General features: G+C 39.2%; 1 protein-coding gene across 2 annotated transcripts in view; it reads right to left on the bottom strand.

The window, feature by feature from the left end:
* Positions 1–20,565, bottom strand: part of LOC122790015 (mitochondrial poly(A) polymerase) — an 894,403-nt gene that overhangs the window by 348,492 nt on the left and 525,346 nt on the right. Inside the window, exon 3 of one of the 2 annotated variants that reach the window (XM_044057550.1) lies at positions 9,119–9,355. The exons of the other annotated variant lie outside the window; for it this stretch is intronic. Coding sequence (XP_043913485.1) covers positions 9,119–9,355 — 237 coding nt within the window. The remainder of the gene's footprint in view (positions 1–9,118; positions 9,356–20,565) is intronic. 2 annotated transcript variants of the gene reach the window in all.

Raw genomic sequence — 20,565 nt, 5'->3', positions numbered from 1 at the left:
GGTTGGCGAAAGGGTGGCTTCAGTATACTTTAAAGGTGATGAACACTCCAATAGATATGATAGGCCCAACCATAAACACAATTCACACAGGACACAGCTGAATATGAATGATAATGTAGGACATAATGACAATGATACAGTTTTTTTAGACGAACCTGTTCTGAGGAGATCAGAAAGGCTATGCGATCGGTATCAAGGTTGACAACCACAACAAATGCAATACAGGGAAGTTGCATCCTACAGAAAAAACACTTATTATTAAGGGAAAGTGAAAAACTTAGTAACCACTTCATCGAACAATTCTGTACTAAGTGAAGGTTGCAAACTGTTAATTAATAATGTTGTTTCAGAGAGCAGTTGGCTGTGTAAAAATGGGGACAATGATGAAAACTGTATACAGGGTGGTGATTTTGAGATTAATTTAGAAGAAGAAAAACCTTCCTGTACAATTATATTAGATGGAGGTTTCACTATGTACAATTATACCGGTACCAGTCTTGGTTCTGAATTTGTTGCACTTTTTAAGAAAGGTTTTACTTTTGTTCCCAATTTTAAACATGACATAGGTAGATTACTTATTAATTTAAAAACATATACGAGATTGTTAAATTTAAAAATGTTTTTTGCCAACCAGAAAAAAAGCTATAGAACCTGACATAGCTAGGTTGACTTTAAAAAGATCCAGTACGTTTATACCACCACAGAACCCTATTATATATTTATTTGAGACACTATGTGAATCACAACTGCGTAGAGTGGTTAAAACATCTTTGATTAAAGAAGACAATCTTACTAGTACAGAAAGATTCTGTTTAAAATAACTAACCACCAAGGACAAATATAGAGTCATGAAGCCTGATAAAGGTGGTGGGGTGGTAATTATGACTAAAACAGACTATATAAACAAAATGACCAATATGTTAGAAGATGATGAAACCTATGAAAAAGTATCTAAACTTGAGATGAATAGAGCTTATACAAAGATAGACTGGTTACTGTATGAATACTTGATAGAAGGAATGATAGACAAACAAGAATACGAATATTTTATTGTGGAGCATCCTGTTGCTCCATCAATTTTTGGTATTCCAAAAACACATAAGTGTGTGAACAATCCACCCTTTAGGCCGATTGTTTCAGCCAAAGGCAAAAAATTAGAAGCTTTAGCTAGGTACATCGATTATTATTGTAAAGATATTCTCAATCAATTCCCCCACATTATTAAGGATTCTTGGCATTGCCTTGATAAATTAAGAATATACAACATGAATAACAATATTAATGACATCATTATGGTCACCATAGACATGATAAATCTATTTTCTGTTATACCACATAAGCTGGGTCTGGAAATGTTTGAGACAATTTTAGATAGGTACAGTGGACTACACACGGTCAAGTGTAAGTTATTAGTAGAGATGATGGAAATGGTCCTGCATAATAATTTTATGTATATGGAAGGTGAATATTATAAGACAGCGTACAGGGGTAGCAATGGGGGCCAGATGTGCTCCCATTTACGCAAATTTAGTGTTAGCCCAGTGGGAGATTGAAAGTATCTTTTCATCCAGGTTCTGGACAAAAATATCATTTTATGTTTGATACCTGGATGATATTTTAATTTTTTGGAAGGGTGACAAAGAAGAGCTAAGTGAATTTGTATGCTACTTAGATTCATCTTTGACTTTTTTTGAATTTTACAACTAAAATACATGAAGAGAAGTGTGAATATTTGGATATCACTATGTATTTTAACAAGTATATGGTTGAATCTAATATTTTTCGGAAAAAAACATATTCAAATTCCTACCTTCATTATGATAGCTGCCATCCACATTTTCAAAAAAAGAATCTTGTAAAAGGTCAGATGGTCAGACTATCACGTATTATTAGTGAAGATATCAATTTTATTTATGAACTAAAAGTAATATGTGATATGTTTTTAGATAGGGGTTATCCATTAAATTTAGTAAATCAAGTAAAGGATGAAGTTATGATGAAAAGAAACACTGTATATAAACCAATAATAAAATATGGACTAAACACTATGTCTATAGAGAAGACAAATATTAACAAAAGAGATGCGTTTATTTTACCATTTAATGAAAATTCTGACACTATAGTCCAAATATTAAATGACACTTGGTTCAGTGTTTTTTCCAATAGAATAGAATACAATGAAACAATAGGGCATTTTCCCAAGGTTACGTATAGTCGGGGCACCAATCTAAAGGAAATTATGGAAAACAACAACAAGAGCCGTATATATACCATGTCAAAAATGAGTAAGTGTGGTTTTTGTAAATGCTGTAAATTTGTGAATGATGGACCATACACTATGGTGCAAGGATATGGGAGATCTATAAAATGCCCAAGACACTGTAATTGTAATACCAAAATGGTGGTTTATTTGGCTACATGTGTTTCTTGTCCCGCATACTATGTAGGGAAAACCACCAGGAAACTGAGGGAACGTATTCTTGAACACAATAGGGACATCAAAAATAAAAAGATGGTGAATGCCCTATATGTACACAGTAGTAAATGTGAGAATTTTAAGAGATTTATATTCTTTGTAATTGATAGAATTCCCAATTATTGGGAGAAAGGAGGGGGTTATGACAATTTGTTAGAAGCCAAAGAATGTTTGTGGCAGCTAAGACTCAATGCCAGTTGTTTACCGGGCATTAATGGACATATTTCTATTTCAAGTATTTTAAAACAAAGATCACATTGTATTTGATATACTAGTGCTTTTTTAGCATAAAATAGTTCATATATGTTTATTTTTAAGGTGAGGAATATCATAAAACATTATGTTTATAGCATTAACTCTGTTTTTACTTATTATTCAACAACAGCACCCACTAATGCTTGACAATATTTTAAGTTTATATAGGTTTTTATAGGTTTATGGATTAAATCATATCAAGTACACTTAGAATATTTATAATATTTATAGTATTTATTACATTAAATTACATTGTGTTTTATCTATTTTTAATCTATTGTACTATATTTATTATTAATAAGTTATAAATGATTTTTTAAAAAATTAATTAATTAACCAATGACAGGCGTTGTGTAATTTAGGACAAATGCATTTAACTGTGGTTGAGTGGATAATTTATTCAGTACTCTGAATATGCCCTAATGTTTTTCAGGGTGAAAGCGCCAAGTACTTATTTTCATTTATTTTCAGTTATTTTTGGTTAGTTACGTTTACTGTTTTTTCGGTGTATTGTGAATAAATTTATTTTGAGTGAACTACTGAGGAGCCTTTGTCGTGTGTTACATCTTGTACTAACTTGCTGATCAGTGTTTGGGTATGACCCTGTCAAATTCTGAAGTTAAACCTATATAAATTACATCACAGCACAATTTTTCATTCATAGCTATTATATTGTTATAGAGCATCATGTTACAGGAGGTAATGGATCTGTTTTCAACATATGCATGCTGATATATGGTTTCAAGTCCTAACCTATCCAATTCTGACAATAACTTATCCAATATTACCCTCTCCATTATTTTTCCACTACACGAAAATACACTTAAGGGTCTGTATGACTCTGGGTTTGTCCTACTCCCCTTAACCCTAAAAACAGCTTTAATAAGCACATCTCTCCAATCTTGAGGAATCTTCCCATATTTATATGACTTAGTGAATAACAGATATAATGGTACCATAAGTTCTTGCTGAAAGGTTTCTTAGGTCATTGTTACTAATTCCGTCTCCTCCCTGTGCTGTGTTTGGACAGAGTTTGAGCAGTTCTTTTTCAATATAATCTAATTTGATTCCAGTATCTGGGGTTACACCTGGATATCACTAGGACAATTTACCATCCCTTTTGTGGAACCAAACTGTTTAGTATAAGATTTTGTAAATATATCTATAGCCTGTTGTGTCTGAGAATAAATGTTAGAATCTGCACATAGTTTCAGTTTGTGTGTCTTTACTCCTTTCCACATCTTATTTATCTATAAAAAGGTTTCCTATTATACTCAGTATCTTTATAAAACTTTTCTTCAAATTCTTCTTGATCTTGTCTCACAGTATGCTTAATATGTTTGTCCAGCTTGTTTATTACAGTTTTCAAAGTTGTAGTTTGACCTGTCTTCCATTTCTTATATTTTTTGTCTCTCACCTTAATCAGATATCTTGTTCTTATGGAAATACATCCGCCTGATGTTTTATGCCAAGATCATGATGTTAAACATTTTTTTTTGCACTCAAACAATTCCTCTATCAAAACTATCCACATTCCATCTGCAGTTTTTCCACTGAACAATTCACTCCAGTTAGTTTTACAGTGTGACTGTTTTGCTTCCATACAATTTGTAACTAACCTTCTGTGCACTGGCTAAGATTTCAGTTTGGCAGAATTATCTAGCAACAAATTAACCTTTATAACCCCATGATCACTGCACATCAATGGTAAAACTTGACTTGAAGTTACAGTAATTTCTTTGGGAACACAAGCAATGTATGTTCTGTCCTATGGTAGGTTGTTTTACAATCTGAAGCAATTGTTGTTCCTAAATATATGCTGTGAATAATTTCCTTATTGACTTTGTAGACTCAATATTATTCCAGTCTGTTTTGGTAAATTTAAGTCCCCAGCTATTATTCTTCCCTCCTGTGTTTCATGCAAGAAATGTATGAACTCCTCTAGGTCATCTGCACTTGACTTTGGTGGTCTACACACACAATGTTATACGTTCCAGGGTTGTCTTTATTGTCACAGTTACACAGTCTATAATGTTAGTGTTATCACAGAACATGTACTAATCACAGATCTCATTGTCATCTTTAATCCCTATCATAACACCTACGCCTGATTTTTTATTTGAATGTCTGTTGCAATAAAACATTTATACCCGGACAGAACTGGTTTCCAGTCATTCTTCTTTAATCATATTTCACAAACAATAACATCATCAATCTTGTGGGAACTTAGCAAATTTTCCAATAAAAAAATTTTATTATTAATGCTCCTATTATTAACAACCATCAGAGATGCATCAAATGTTACTGCGGTGGTGGTGCTGTGGTAGCGTTGTCGCCTCAGTAAGAGGCTGTGCGGTTTGATTCTCAGCTACAGCGTCTTCTGCGTGGAGACATACGTAAATGGGCGTACCGTCTTTGAAGGTTGTGCGTCAGAGCTGGCAACTCGGCACATAAAAATCTACTGCCAATCATTAGCGGACCGGAGTTCCGCTGTGGCAACCCTTAACCGGGAAAAGTCGAAAGACACAACAGGAGATGCATCAAATGTTGCTATCTGTGGGTTGGTAATTTTTTGATATGGCAAAAATCCTACCTAGTGCTTGTCAAATACTGCAAAATATCTGCTGCAAAAATTCTCTTCCCTGATCTAGACAAATGCACACCATCTTGTCTGAACACGTGCCCAAAACAAGGTTTGGATGATCTACACATTTCCATGCACGTATTTACCCAAAAAATCTTTTCATTCACCATAACCTGACTATCCTTTCTATAGGTGATTTGTGAAAAATACATCCTACCACCAGTACATGCAATACTATCTAATAGGGCAGTCAGTTCCGTACTAACAGTCAAAGAATCCTTGCGGGTGACATCATTTGTACCAACATGAATAAAAAGGCCAAACACTCCTGTACCCTATATGGATGGCTAAACTATAATGAAGCAGGAGCTGCCAAAATGCCCTGCAAGGGATCTGCATAAAAAGTAGGCAAATGAATAGTTTGGTTTTAAGCCACACCTAAAACCACCTTAGGCATAAAGGAAGGATTGTGCGTGTGTGATACTATCCTTATATGAAAAAAAAGGCTCAAAAGCCATAAACACCCATACCTTAGAAAAGCTCCAACACAAAATTGAGGTCCCAAGCAGGAGTAGGAGCTCTACGTGGGGTCTTATATTCTTGCCCTCTAAGAAATTGCTTGAACAAAGGATGAAACAATGGTGGTGGGTCACAATCATAGTGAGCTGAAAAATTGCTGCAAATTGAATTTATGAAAGAGAAGAAAAACCTTTGTCCAATAACTCAGTATTGAAGAGAGAGCCACACTCAAATTAGGCTCAGAAACATCAAATCCCTGCTGCACTCCAAAATAAAAATCTCTTCCATTTTCTGCATACACTTTCTTACGTGCCTAGGTCTTCTGGCTTCCATAATCATATTCAAAACTTGTTGGTTGTTGAGACCTGCTGTGTGGTTCAAACAGAATATAATATGGCTGTAGATGAAGAGAGTGAATTGACTGACATTGTAGATGATGACGGCCCTCCATCTGTCTTGGGTAATAACAAGACTGGGCAGGTGAACTCCTGTTCTCTAGACTGAGAATCATAAGAAGGATATGTCCAGGCCAATTTCTACTAAACTTTGGAGGCTGAACCTGCAAAAATCTTTTCTGCATAGACTTAGCCTTGTCCTCCATTTTCTTTAAATAACACATCAGATTGTGAATGCTTACCCACCTGTTCAGAAACATGAACTAAATCCTGCAACTCTTTACACTCAATACCTTCAAAGGAGATAATTTTGGTATTTCAACATGTGAAATTGGCAATTCAAAGCCCTCATGGCTAAAGTGGAAGAAGTATACACCTTCTTTCCCCATCTATCCAAAGCCCTTGCCTCTTTATCAGAAGGAACAGGATTTTTAACAACAGAAGCCTTAACACCTTTAGGGCCCTGAGAAACAGTTTCTGGGTCTGCCCTAGGACTCTTAAAAAGATACTTGTGAGCTTCAGGCACCCTATAATACCTATCCGGTTTAATTGGGGCAGGAGGCAAAGAATCAGGGTTCAGGGAAGCCTCTGCAAAAACATCCTCTACCACATCCAGAACAGGAGGTATAGCCAAAGGCCTATGCTGGGGTAGAAACAAAAATTCCCTAAGCCTTTTCCTGGAATCAGAGAAATCTTGACCTTCCCATTTAAAATGCTCCCTCATGGAATGAAGAGTCTCTGAAAAAGAAAAATCCTCAGGAGGTAGAATCATCTACATCAGAATCAGAATAAGGAGGATACTCCTGCAAGTCTTCAGCGAGCACTGCTCAAAACTCTCAAGCTCAGGTTCCACCCTAGGCCTTTTATCAGGGCATAGAACCTCTAATCATAGTAATCAAATCTTCTGCCATTTTAAGCATATGTTTCTTAGGCAGAGACCCTGAAGAACTAGGGAGACCCCACTGAAGTTAACCCTGGCCTGCCCCTAGAAGAAGCCTTGGAAACAGAAGGGAGGGCCTAACCACCTTAGGAAGGGAGGAGAACAGCTACCTGAGAAGCCCCTTCAGCCTGGCCTACCTCCTGAGAGGACACATCTTGTAACAGTAAAGGCTCTCCTGAGAATCCAAAGGAACTTGACAGACGGTTCTTCCAGCTGCTTTGTCCTTGCGCTTTTTGCTTCCCAAAACTAACCTGGCACAATCTAATCTTCTCTTAATAGTGCGTTTGTTAAATCTAGCACAAGCAGGCCCTAAGCAAGGTATACACAAGGTATGGTAATCCCTATGAGGTATCTGTTTCCCACAAAATACAGTTATTCACTTTTTCTGACATCCGTTTAAATACTGAGGCAAGAAAAACTAAAATATTCAACTTTGATTCGGTCTGAAACTCCGACTTCAGAAAATTTCAGAACGCCAACCTGCACATACTGCTTCTGCATCGGACCATGCGGCAAAAGACTGAGGATATGGCGTCGGTCATGCGCATTTGTACCCTGGCGTCCTGATGTCAGACAAATGGACTGGGACAGCGGACTACCCCAAGTGTTAGGACTGCAGCAATGTGAGATGAAGAACATCAGATCCATACTTCTTTACATTAAGGCATTCCAAGGCTGGTCTCACATCTTCTATTTCCACTCCTGGCAAACATAACACTATTCAATGTTCATTACCATCCCTGCAAATATACATACCAGTTCCTGTAATAATTGAATCTCCAATTACAAGAATAACTTTGTTGGCCAGCTCTGAAGAATCTTTAGCTTCTAATACAGTAATATCTGCTCTATCAATTGTTACAAAGGATATATCTTCATCACTATTAGTCTTATTAATCCCACTGTTTTCATTGTGTATTAAATTCTCATCCAACTGGTGGTGTAAATCCGCAGCTTGAGTCATGTAGTCAGCATTGGTCATTCTCCTCTATTTTTTTCTTACAGGAATGTTCTTCAGTCCTTCCACATTTAGTTTTGATTTCTTCCTTTTCAACTGCTCCTTGTCTCTTTTTTTCCATCTTCGTCTGTTGGAAAGATGATGCCTTTTTCTGTAGACTGAAGGTTTTCTGATAGAAAAGTATAATTTCCTGTACGTATTCTCTTTCCTTTACAGTCACTAATCAATTTTTTTTCCTTATTTGTTGCGAACTTCCTCCTTTCTTTTTTTTTTTTGTTTCCTTCTAAACAAACTGGATCCTCAGATTACTGAATACTTGTATCCAGAATTGCAGAGTTGTCAGTGGCATACTCTTGTTTCATAGGAGTTGATCTTTGCAGAAAATAGATGCATAGTTTCTATGCTTAACATTATTTAGTTCATCAGTCCAGTCATTAATATATGAAACAACAGTTCTCCAAGCCTTGCCAATTGCACAAATGCAATCATCATTAAGTCTAGATTCACTTCGCAAATCATCCAACTTTTGACACGAGGAATACAGATCACCAGTGTTATCAGCTGTTACCTTTAAATATACATGGCATTTATTACACTGTACAAGATATTTGTGCATTAGCAAATCGTTAATTGCATACTCATTTAAGGAATCCATATTCTTCATATATGCTTGAGAAAAGGTACTCTCTTGGACCTGCTCCATCTCCTTATTAACTCTTTCCTCCAATGTGATTGATTCTCTCTTCAATAGGTTCAATGGTATATGAATGGCAAATGCCTCAAGTCTTTAAATCAGGAGATGAATTCCCAGGTTTTATAATCTGTAAATTAAGAGCAGACTGATGATATAATGTTCCCGTAATGACAATAAAACAATAAAAAGGAATGACCGTAGGACATGAAGATCATCTGTACTTACAAAGGCGTAAGGAGTAGCACAGATACAGAAAAAAAAAATCCAAGCAAATTATGGAACTAAAAAAACACTTACACTCCCTGAAAGTGAAAGCTTCTCAACAAGTTCATTGATGGGAATGGTAGATTGTCTTGAGATGTGAACAAGTGGACGTGAAGCAGCAGGCTGTTCTCTTGGATTACTTAGCTTTAAAGAAAACAGTCTAGATTTAAAAGGAACCGCACATTCATGTTCAGAAGCAGCGATAGTGGACTCAGCCTGTAATGACATTACACTTTCGAGTTCAGAAAATTCCACAACTGCATGTGGTCCCTATAAAAAGAAAAAAAAAACGCAAGAAATGAACAATTACAGAGATGTACACCTGTTCAAATATAAAGTTACAGAAGCAAGGACACACATCAAAGAAATCCTTATGAAAATGCATTTTACCAAAGCGGTTAATGTTAAGTATCAAATATTAGAACTTAGTAAAGAATCATTCTAAACTAAGTAGACATGGATGTTATGGAAGGAAAACTAAACTAATTCTACATGCAGCCCATAGCTGTGATACTTTACATGGACTAGAAAGTTCAACGTCTGAAGAAAAAAAAAAAACGACTGAGAAATTAGGTTTTAAAACCCATTATTATAAATTGTTGAAAATTCTAATGTGTTAGTATTGGTCAGCACTTAACTATGTTTACCATTAATACATGCTTACACAGCACTGTTAAACTCTACTGACAACATAACTATATTTCATAAACTTGGCAAATGTTACATATTACAGAAATGGGCCCTGAAAGAATGCATTATTTAATTTTCTTTCACAAACACAAACATAATTTTTTCATGGTACAGAAAGCCTTCAAATGGGCCCTGGAATTAAAAAAATGCACCTGTTCATTTTGTAAAACCACTTGCCCTGGTGAGGGTGATAGTGACAGCAAACTTAGCAGTACAGACCAGACTTGTCCAGCCCAGCAACTGTCTCCAACTCATCCTGTAGGTTGCACAGACGCTCCCATGCAAGGAGAAAGACATAATTACTCCAATGTTTGCTGGGTTTACACCTAGGGATCTCTTTCCAGTCGGTATTGCCTGGTACACCTCCCATGACAGACGTCCAGAAACATTTTCACATGGTTCCCAAGTCATCTCAACAGAGGCTTATCAATAAAAAAGAAGCAGCGGTTGCACTCCCAAAACTTTCACAGAATGCAGAGCGCCTGTCACAAACTGAGTCCAGCTACCATGCCAAAGAACCTCATTTCTGACTGTCCTTGCCTCATCACTACAGTTTGGTACATGCCTATAATGCTGCTGCCACTGCACCCATCTGCTAGTCATTCTCCAGATCACCTCTACTTTCACTTGTGAATAAGGCTCAAGATACTTAACCCCCCCCCCCCCGAGGTATCTGTACTTCCTTCACATGGAGAGAAAAATCCACTTGTTTCTGGGAGAGGGCCAAGATCTCTGATTTATGCCAGTAATTTCCCTCTTGGTAGTGAACCTCTATAGTGCATGTTGGAGTGTGCAGTCACTTGAGACTAACAGATCATCTGCTATCAACAAAGATGAAGCTCTCTCATCTGCTGGACCCTGTCTGTCTCTTCATATCCAATCCGTGAAAATCAAACATGAGGAAAGACAGCATACACCTCTGGCAAAATCCTAATCCTATCCCAAATGTCTGTGAATTAACACAGAGAAAAAAGACACAACTCTCAATCTAAGTACAGCCCAAAGATAACCACTTCATGTAAGACATTGCAGGATACAAAAACACAAAAATACAGTGCATAAATGTATAACCAATGAATTACACTGAAATCACAGTGATTGTCCACTAAATACATAAAATACAGAATACAAAAACATTACCAGTGAATGAAACTGAAAGCACATCATGCTTAAATAAAAAGTAGAAAAACTGTACACAATTTTCACTGTAACTTGTTTTTGGCAGGTTACTGAAAATTACTGTACAATAACCTGCTTATGTGCTAAATATTTTCTGTCTCCTCTGCATTCTAAATAAACATAAGTTATGAACAGACTATAATGATAGATCTGGAGGATCAGTTCTATCCTCAGAAACAGCAAGACTAATGTTAGCTGGCATTAGAACCGCTTGCCACAAAGCTTTCCTAAGATACTCTGGTCCTGACCCCATCAAATAATGCACTGCTGTAATTCTCCTCTCTTCATCTACACAGTGCAACCACAAAGTGAAAACATCTAACAATGATCCTCTAGACAGTACAGTTGTGTACACTTACCATAAATGTAGATGTTAGAGTGTCTTCACTGTTGCAGTCATCACTGTAGGGTTCTTCCTGCCAGCAGGCAGCCCTCGGTCGGCCAGAATCCCAAAGTCTGGGTCCGGCGTCGGCTGTGCACTCACCCTCCCTGACGTCAGTGCGCCAGGGGTACAAAGCTCCCAGCCGACGCCATGTTCTCCAGTTTTTCTTGCCCAGATGTCAGGTACCCAAAAGTAAAGGCTAAAAGTAAAACAAAAATGTAACATACAACAAACCCCATACCCTGTAGCAAATACACCTCAGAAGAAGGGTGAAGCAGGGAACCACACCAATAAAAGTATAAGAGGGGACAAGAGGGTGGGTAACCCAGACTGCAACAGTGAAAACACTCGAACATCTACATTTATGTTAAGTGTACACATCTGTACTATGTTCATCGTGTTTCACTGTTGCAGTCATCACTGTAGGGTTGAATCCCAAAGCTGAGATAAAGGGTGGTGGTTATAGAGTAGAAGGGGAGGCTAGAAGGCCTTGCAAGACTGCAGAAGCAAAGCCTGCCCTAGACTTAGAATAAAGAGGGACATTATAGTGCTTAGAGAAAGTATGCACTGAACTCCAAGTTGCAGCTTCCAAAATATCTTTGGTATGGACTCCCCTGAGAAAGGCAGCTGAAGTAGCAGCAGCTCTGGTAGACAGAGTCCTAATTTTTCCTGGGATTTGCTTTCCATGATTAGAGTAACAAAATCTGATTCCATGAGCAATCCATTTAGAAATGGTTTGTTTTGAAATGGCTTTACCTTGGGAATTTGCTGCATAAGAAACAAACAGTTGTTCTATTTTCCTGATATCCTTGGTTCTGTCCAGGTAAAAGCGAAGCTGCCTGTGTACGTCCAAATAATGCAAGATCCTCTCCCCTTATTTTGTGGATTAGGGAAAAAAGTTGGCAGGTGAATAGTTTGGTTTAAAACCACTTTGGAAACCACTTTAAGCATGAAAGTAGGGTTAGGCCTCAAAGAAACCCTCTCTTGATGAAAAATAATGTAAGGTTCCACAGCCATGAGCGCTTGTAACTCCGAGACTCTCCTGGCTGAAGTTAAAGCCAGGAGGATAACAGTCTTCCATGATAAGTACTTTATATCAGATGTGGCAGCAGGCTCAAAAGGTGGCAGAGTAAGTCTTTCCAGGACATAATTGAGGTCCCAGGCAGGAATGGGTGGAGTCCTAGGGGGCCTTAGAAGTGGATGTGAAAAAATTGGAGGATCTGTATTATAATGTGCAGAGATAGCTGAGGCATGTATTTTTATGGAGGAAAAAGATAAACCCTTATGCAACATATCTGTTAGGTAATGTAAAATCAATGGAATATTTGGAATGTGAGGATCTGATTCCTGAGCATGCATCCAGGTGCAAAATCTCTTCCATTTACCTGCATAAGATTTCCTAGTGCTAGGCCTTCTGGCTTCTAAGATGACATCCATAACCTGTTTGGAAAGGGTAGGATTAATTATAGACCCTGAATACGCCAGGCTACCAGGCTGAGAGTTTTGATATGAGAGTGCAGGACCTGGCCCTGATGTTGAGACAAAAGGTTTGGAATTTGAGGTAGAATCCAAGGAGGTTCCTGGGATAGATTTATCAGTATTGAGTACCAAAACTGTCGAGGCCAATTCGGGCTAGTAAGATCAGCTTTGGTTTGTCCTGTTTTATTTTTAATAACACCCTTGGTAGAAGAGGTAGTGGTGGAAAGGCATACCCCGAAAGGTTCTTCCAACTGAATGAGAGAGCATCCACTTTCCATGCTAGCTTGTGATATGTCCTTATGCAAAAAGTCTGTAACTGGTAGTTGTGGGGAGATGTAAATAGATCTATGTCCGGGCAGCCCCAGGCTTCTGTAATCATCTTGAATATTTGGGTGTCTAGCATCCACTCGTGTCGGTCTGACAGGTTCCTGCTCAGGCTGTCTGCCAGAGTGTTTTGTTTCCCTGGCAGGAATTGAGCTTGTAGATCCACTTTGCAAGCTAGTGCTGTGTTCCATAGAGTCATGGCTAGTCTGCAAAGGGGGTAGGAGTGTGAACCCCCTTGCTTGTTTATGTACCACATAACTGTGGTGTTGTCTGTCCATATCAGTAGCTGCCCTGGCTGTAAAAGATCCCTGAAGGCCAAGAGGGCATTCTGTACAGCTAACATCTCTTTTAAATTGATCTGTAGCTGCTTCTGATCCTCTGTCCAAAAACCTTGCAGGCCTTTCCCATGCAAGTGGGCTCCCCATGCATAATCCGAAGCGTCCGTGGTTATCACTTGGTAGGCTGGGGGTAGACTGAAGGCTTTCCCTTTGTTTTGAAGACATGCCGTGGCCCACCAATGAAATTCCTTTTGCAGGCAAGGCAAGACAGCAATCACTGTTTCCAGACTGTGAATGCTGGGACCATACGCTTTTTAGGTACCACTGTATCTTCCTCATATGCAGTCTTGCATATGGTATGAGTAGGATGCAGGAAGCCATGTAACCCAAAGCCTGCAGGAATTTCCTTGCAGTTAGCTAAGACATTAACGCTAGGCTTTTGAAAGTTGAAGCCAGCTGTAGTTGTTTTTTCTGGGTCAGGAATGTCATCTGGGTTGTTGTGTTTAAAAGAGCACCCAGGAAAGTTATCTGTTGAGTGGGTGCCAAATTTGGCTTTTTTATGTTCACAGTGAATCCCAGGCACTTGAGTAGATTCTGAACAAATTCCAGGTGCTGGAGCAAAATGTCCTTGCTGACTGCTTGAATAATGCAGTCATCCAGATAAGGGTACATTTGAATCCCCTTGAATCTGCAGTAAGCTACTACTGGTGCCAGGCACTTGGTAAAGACCCTGGGCACAGTAGACAAGCCAAAGGGCAGCGCAGAGAATTGGTAATGTTTCGAGCCTGCCTTGAACCCGAGGTATCTTCTGCACTCCTGTCTGATAGGAATGTGTAGGTAAGCCTCCTTTAAGTCCAATGTCACAATCCATGCATTTTTGCTCAACATTGGCAGGAGCTGCTGCAGAGTAAGCATCTTGAACTTTGGTATCCCCAGGAAAGTATTTAAGACGGACAGATCCAGGATGGGTCTCCAAGTATTTTGCTTTCTGGGAACTAGAAAAAGAGTCTTGAATAAAAGCCTTGTCCCGTCTCTGAATTTGGAACCAGTTCTATGGCCCTCACCTGTTTTAATGCCTCCGCCCATTGCGTTTTTAGTAGGTCTGGCCATCCGTTTGGTCTTGGTAAGGTGTGAAAGTGGAATTTGTAACCTCTTAAAACTACATCCAGAACCCACTTGTCTTGGGTTATGCAAGTCCAATTTCGGTGAAAAAGAGAAAGTTTTCCTCCCAGAGGAGCTTCCAGGAGACAGGTTCCTGGAGCCATGCAGGGGGAGTCATTGAGCCTGTTTCCTATAAGGTTGAGACCTATCTTCTCCACCCCTGGGGGTGGAAGCACTCCATTGTCTAGGTCTATAAGAGGTCTGTGCTTGGGCCCTCCCTCTGGGGTGCCTATATCTACCCCTCTGAGGCCTGTCTGAGCTGGGAAATGACCAATTTTTAGCTGGCCAATTTCTGCTAAATCTAGGCGGCTGCACTTGTAAGAAATCATTAACCGTTTGCATGGATTTTGCCTTATCCTCCATTTTCTTTATAACCTCTTCAGCTTTAGACCCAAACAAGACATTATGTTGAACAGGAGCATCCAGTAATTTTGCTTTCACTTGATCAGGCAAATTTTGTTCCTTTAACCAAGCATGCCTTCTAATGACCATGCCAGTGGCTGCCGCCCTGCAAGAGGCCTCCACAGTGTAAGGCATGTTTTCCCACCTACTCAGTAGCATGCATCAAATCTTGTAATTCCTTATTGTCTGCACACGCAGAAATGGTACACAGTTTTTGTTTCATAACAGACAAAAGATATTGCTGATATTTCAACATATGAAATTGACAATTTAAAGCCCTAATAGATAAAGTAGCAGAAGTGTACACTTTTTTCCCCATCTCTCCAAAGCTCTAGAATCCTTATCTGACAGAATAGGGTTCTTAGCAGTGGCGGCCTTAACACCCTTAGGACCCTGAGAAATGGTTTCTGGATCAGCAGTAGGAATTTTTAAATAGAAACTGGTGAGAGTCAGGGACGCTAATATCCATCAGGCTTAGCAGGGGCCGGAGGAAAGGAGTCAGGGGTTAAATTAGACTCAGAAAAGACATCATCCACAATATCCAAAATAAGAGGAATAGCCAGGGGTCTGTGTTGGGGAAGAAGAAGGAAATCCCTAAGCCTTCTCTTAGATTCAGAGTACTCCTGTCCTTTCCAGTGAAAATGTTCCCTCATGGCATGTAAAGTTTCCCCAAAAGAGTAATCTCTTCAGGAGGAGAAGCTGAAAGAATGGATTCCTCAGCATCAGAATCCTCATAAGGAGGGAAAGTATAATCCTGTTCAGAGGAAGACACTGAAGAGATAGATACCTGATCAGAGGATTCACAATCCAATTCCTGTCTTGGCCTTTTGTCTTGAGGGGGATGGGAACCCCTGATCATAGTTAGCAAGTCCTCCGCCATTTTAAGCATTTGTTTTTGAGATTTAGGTCCCGGATCAGAGGAGGCCTGGGCTTGAGTCTTTGTTTTAGAAGGAGTCTTTGTCTTTGCCTGAAGCTGTGTAGGCCTGAAAACCCTCTCGGAAGCCGGTACCTGCACAGCAGCTCCGGACCTATCCGAGGGAGCATTATCCGAAGGTCCTGCACCTGGAATATCCGAAGGCCTAGATGGCTCCTCGTGGGAGTCCGTTTCGGCAAGCGGTTCTGTAATGGCCGATGACAGGGTCTGCGAAAGCGCCTCACTGATGACGGCCGAACCGGCAGCTGGCTCTGATTGTAAAATGTCGTCAGATTTGGACCTTGGAGGCCTATCTTTATCCTTGCTCCTTTTATGAACTCCGGTAGTCGGAAGCGTGTCCGATGACATGTTATAATTAAATCGCCTCCTAAAGTAATGAAAAGCAAAATCGTATCTCCGTTTAATAGTAGGTTGATTAAATCTAGCACAAAACTGACAACTAGCTACGTCATGGTCAGGGCCTAGACAAGGAATACAGTAAGAGTGAAAATCCTTATGAGGTATTTGCTTCCCACATGAAATACAATTATTAACTTTTTCTGACATCAGTCTGGAGCAAGAAAAAAGTTTCCACAACGGGGTACTTAGCTTTGAAAAGAAGAATGTCTTCAGTATGAAGCATCAAAAATAACAGGAGTCAGCCGACCGGCACTTGCGAACTGCTTCCACCGCGCGGCAAGAAAGACTGGAGAACATGGCGTCGGCTGGGAGCTTTGTACCCCTGGCACACTGACGTCAGGGAGGGTGAGTGCACAGCTGACGCCAGACCCGGACTTTGGGATTCTGGCCGACCGAAGGCTGCCTGCCGGCAGGAAGAACCCTACAGTGATGACTGCAACAGTGAAACACGATGAACATTGAGACCGACAGTGGAATGGAAAGGAGGGTTTGTATGTTACCAAGGGAGTCTTGCTCATCCAGAACTAGTACTACAGCAAGCACATAACTTTTCATGGCTATTATGAGGAGAACCACATTCGGTAAAAGCAGGACAGAATTCAAAGTTCGGCACCCTAGGCTGTCTCCCTCATGAAAATATAAACCTGAATACTGTAACCTAAAGGGACTTTTCACTTGAATGTGACAACTAATCATGCAAATGTATTCAAGGACAAAGTAGCATAATTATTATCCAAAGGTACATGGTGATAAAAGGCTTATGAGGCAGGAAATGCTCTTGTTAAGTTGGCCTGAGGCACTGAAGGTAGAAGCTTGCGACACTTACAACAAAATCTGACATAGTCTCTTAGCAATCTAGCTAATATAGTCTCAACAATCTAGGTAAATTAATTTCTGAAACCTTGGATCCAGGCATATTATCAGAGAATGAAATGAAGAGTAGCAAGATATACCGTTTGGTTTATCTCTGTAGAGTCTAAACAACGTACGTCCACCCACAGAGGGAAACATTCTTGGAAAGAAGAATGGAAAGGGGATAGCCCACTACAGACTTGATTCTTCTGCTACATTAGGCATGAGAGACAGGTTAATGCACAGAGACACACTGTCAGTGTGTGAAAAAAAAAATTTAATGAAAAGAGCCTATGGCTCAGATATTTTTCTGACCAAAGTTCCAGCCACAATAAAAAGCATCTTCCATGACAAAAAAACTAATTCATCAGAAGGTGCTAGTTCTAAGAGAAAAAAGACAGATATGCACAGAATAAAGCATACCCCATTAAAGTTGCTTTTAAGACTGCTAGGAATGATTCTGATAAACAGAACTCTCAGTGAAGTGAAGGTAAGGCTCGTGGAGTAGTAAGGAGGAATTTTAAAGATGTGAACAAGTCCAACATGGCCACAAAATAAAGACAGGGATACATTTTTTTTCAGAAGGGCAAGTGGAAAAGTAACAAACCAGAATGGTATCCTCACAATTTACGGCAGGAGGGGTTGAATCGTCCCTACAAGAACAAGCTGATGAGGGGGAACAAGTATACCCCCCAGATAAAGACCCGTAACAATATTACTTATTCTTGTAACAATTTCTACATTTAGAACTATACAGCTATCAGAATTTCAGTTGAACATTTTTCTTTATTTCTAAAGGGACTGAAATGTTTCCCTTCTAAGAAGTTTGACTTAGTCGACTATATTAGAGGTTAAATTGTTTGTTAGGAAGTTAAACTTGGCATTCCTTCTGAACAAAAAGAGCCAAATTGTGAATGAAATCACCCCAAAGGTAGAGATTAGAAGAAAAAATACATGGAACCCCCCACTACATCCCACCTTATTGACGACTTGTACAAACTTGAAGGTAGATCAAAAGAGTGTCACACAGCCTACTTTAAGTAAAAAGGAGTGGGAAGTATTGGGCTATATTAGAGAGAGTTCAATTAGAATTATGAAACCAGACAAGGGGGGGGGGGGTCCTTTTTAACACCTATGATTCTATTAAAGCTGTGTTTGATTTATTAAATAATAATAAAACATACACTGCTTCCTCTATTAATGAGATTAACATCGGGTATCAAATAAACTGACTCATGTTTAGAGGAATATTTATTGGCACACACAAAAAATTGTAAGTGTCCACCAAAATTAATAAAAATCCCATGATTGCAACAGTTTTTGTGATCCCTAAGGTTCACAAAGATGTCTCGAAACCTCCATTTAGACAAACAGTTTCAGGCAGGGGTTCCAAAACTTATTCTATTAGCATTTATACTGATAGATATTTGAAATATATAACAAATAAAATTCACTACATTATTGAAGATATTTGGTTTTTTTTTTTTTAGGTTGATTAAAACAACAGCTCTGGTCACCTGATGTGGTGGATTTGTTTTCATCTATTACGAAAAATGAAGACTTAGAGCACTTTAGTAACAGTTTGTTTAAACATACTAATTTTTCAAATAACAAAATAAACTTGTTGGTAGAATTGTCAATTGTATTAGATTTTAATTTTATTTTGAAGGGGAATTTTAGAGGCAATCCAAAGGAGTAGCGGATGGGGGCATTCTGCACCCCAATATATGCTAATTTAGTTTTAGCTGATTGGGAAGCTAAATTTGTATTTGGCAGTACATTCTTTCAACATATTATGTTATATGCAAGATTCCTGGATGATGTATTTTTGTTATGGAAGGGGCCTGAAGTAACAATCAAGACCTCTGTAGATTATCTGAACCAGTCACAGACTTTATTTAAAGTTCACCTACAATTATAATAAAATGTGAATCAATTACGTGGATAATTTTTATTGAACACAATACTACAGAGGTTTTAAGTCTAGGGTGTACAGAAAACCCATCTTTAGTAATAGTTATTTGGATTTCTCTAGCTGCCATCCTTTTACTCAAAAAAAGAGTGTATTAAAAGGACAATGTATAAGGGTGAGAAGGATGACATCCAATTTTGAAAATGTATGCACTGAACTATCTTTTATTTTACATATGTTTTTAGACCATGGTTATCCATCTATCCATCTGAGTTGGTTCAGGAAACGTAGTTATATTAGGGAACAATGGTGGTTGAGATACAAACCCCTTTTAGGAGTAGGCCCCCCCAACAATGACTAAAGAACATGATAGGGACAATTATGAGAACACCTTAGTAGTTCAACATGGCCCACATTCTAGGATGATTAAAGATCTGGTGAGTAAGAATTGGAATATCATCAGGGGAAATCCGCAACTACATGAACTTGTTGGCAATGGCACACTATTTGCGCTTAAGGCAGGCCTTAACTTGAAAGCAAAGTTCAATGTAGGTGAAAGTTATAGAAAAGGGATTACCAACAGAACAGGGACATGTAGATGCGGAGCATGCTAGCAATGCCCACATATTTTAGACACTGTGGCTATTTGTGGCTATAAAGTACAGTTGTGTACAGTTACCATAAATGTATATGTTCAAGTGTATTCACTGTTGCAGTCATCAAATTTGGGTTATCTGCCTGCAGGTAGCCCTCAGTCAGCCTGAATACCAGAGTCTTGGGATTTCTGTGCCGGATGCTGTCGCTTCTTCCATGATGTCAGGTCGTCAGGGGTATAAAACATGCAGCCAACGCTATTATGTCAGTTTTTCTTGCCCCAGATGTCAGGAGCCCCCACAATAGGAAGCGATTACATGGTGTGGAACACCCCCCAGTAGAAAGTAAATACCAATGTTATAAGATAAGGCCAAACAAAAAAGAATAGGTAGAAGTATAGAGAAATCGGGGGGAGGGGGCTGGAGGGAGGGTAACCAGGACTGCAACAGTGAATACACTCGAACATCTACATTTATGGTAAGTGTACACAACTGTATTATGTTCTTCGTGTTTTATTGTTGCAGTCATCACATTTGGGTTGATTCCCAAAGCTGAGGATGGTTGGAGGCAGTCAAGAAGCATTAGGGCTGACAAGTAGGCCCTGTAAGACTGCTGAGGCAAATCCAGCTCTGGATTTAGAAGAGATGGGCAAGTGGTAATGCTTGGTGAAGGTGTGTACAGAGCTCCAGGTTGCAGCTTCTAGGATGTAGGATGTCCCTAGTAGGGACTCCCCTGAGAAATGCTGTAGAGGGTTGAAGCAGTCCTAGTGGAATTTTTTCTGATCTCTTGTGGGGTAGGTTTCCCATGGTGTTTGTAGTAGAAATGGATGCAGTGTGCTATCCATTTAGAAATGGTTTGCTTGCCCTCTGCCCCTGTAGCAAAGCTGACTAACAG

Source organism: Protopterus annectens, chromosome 15.part0 (assembly GCF_019279795.1).
Source record: "Protopterus annectens isolate FY-2018-M chromosome 15.part0, PAN1.0, whole genome shotgun sequence".
Classification (NCBI taxonomy): domain Eukaryota; kingdom Metazoa; phylum Chordata; order Ceratodontiformes; family Protopteridae; genus Protopterus; species Protopterus annectens.
The sequence above is the reverse complement of the archived record's forward strand: the minus strand, read 5'-3'. Positions and strand labels throughout refer to the sequence as shown.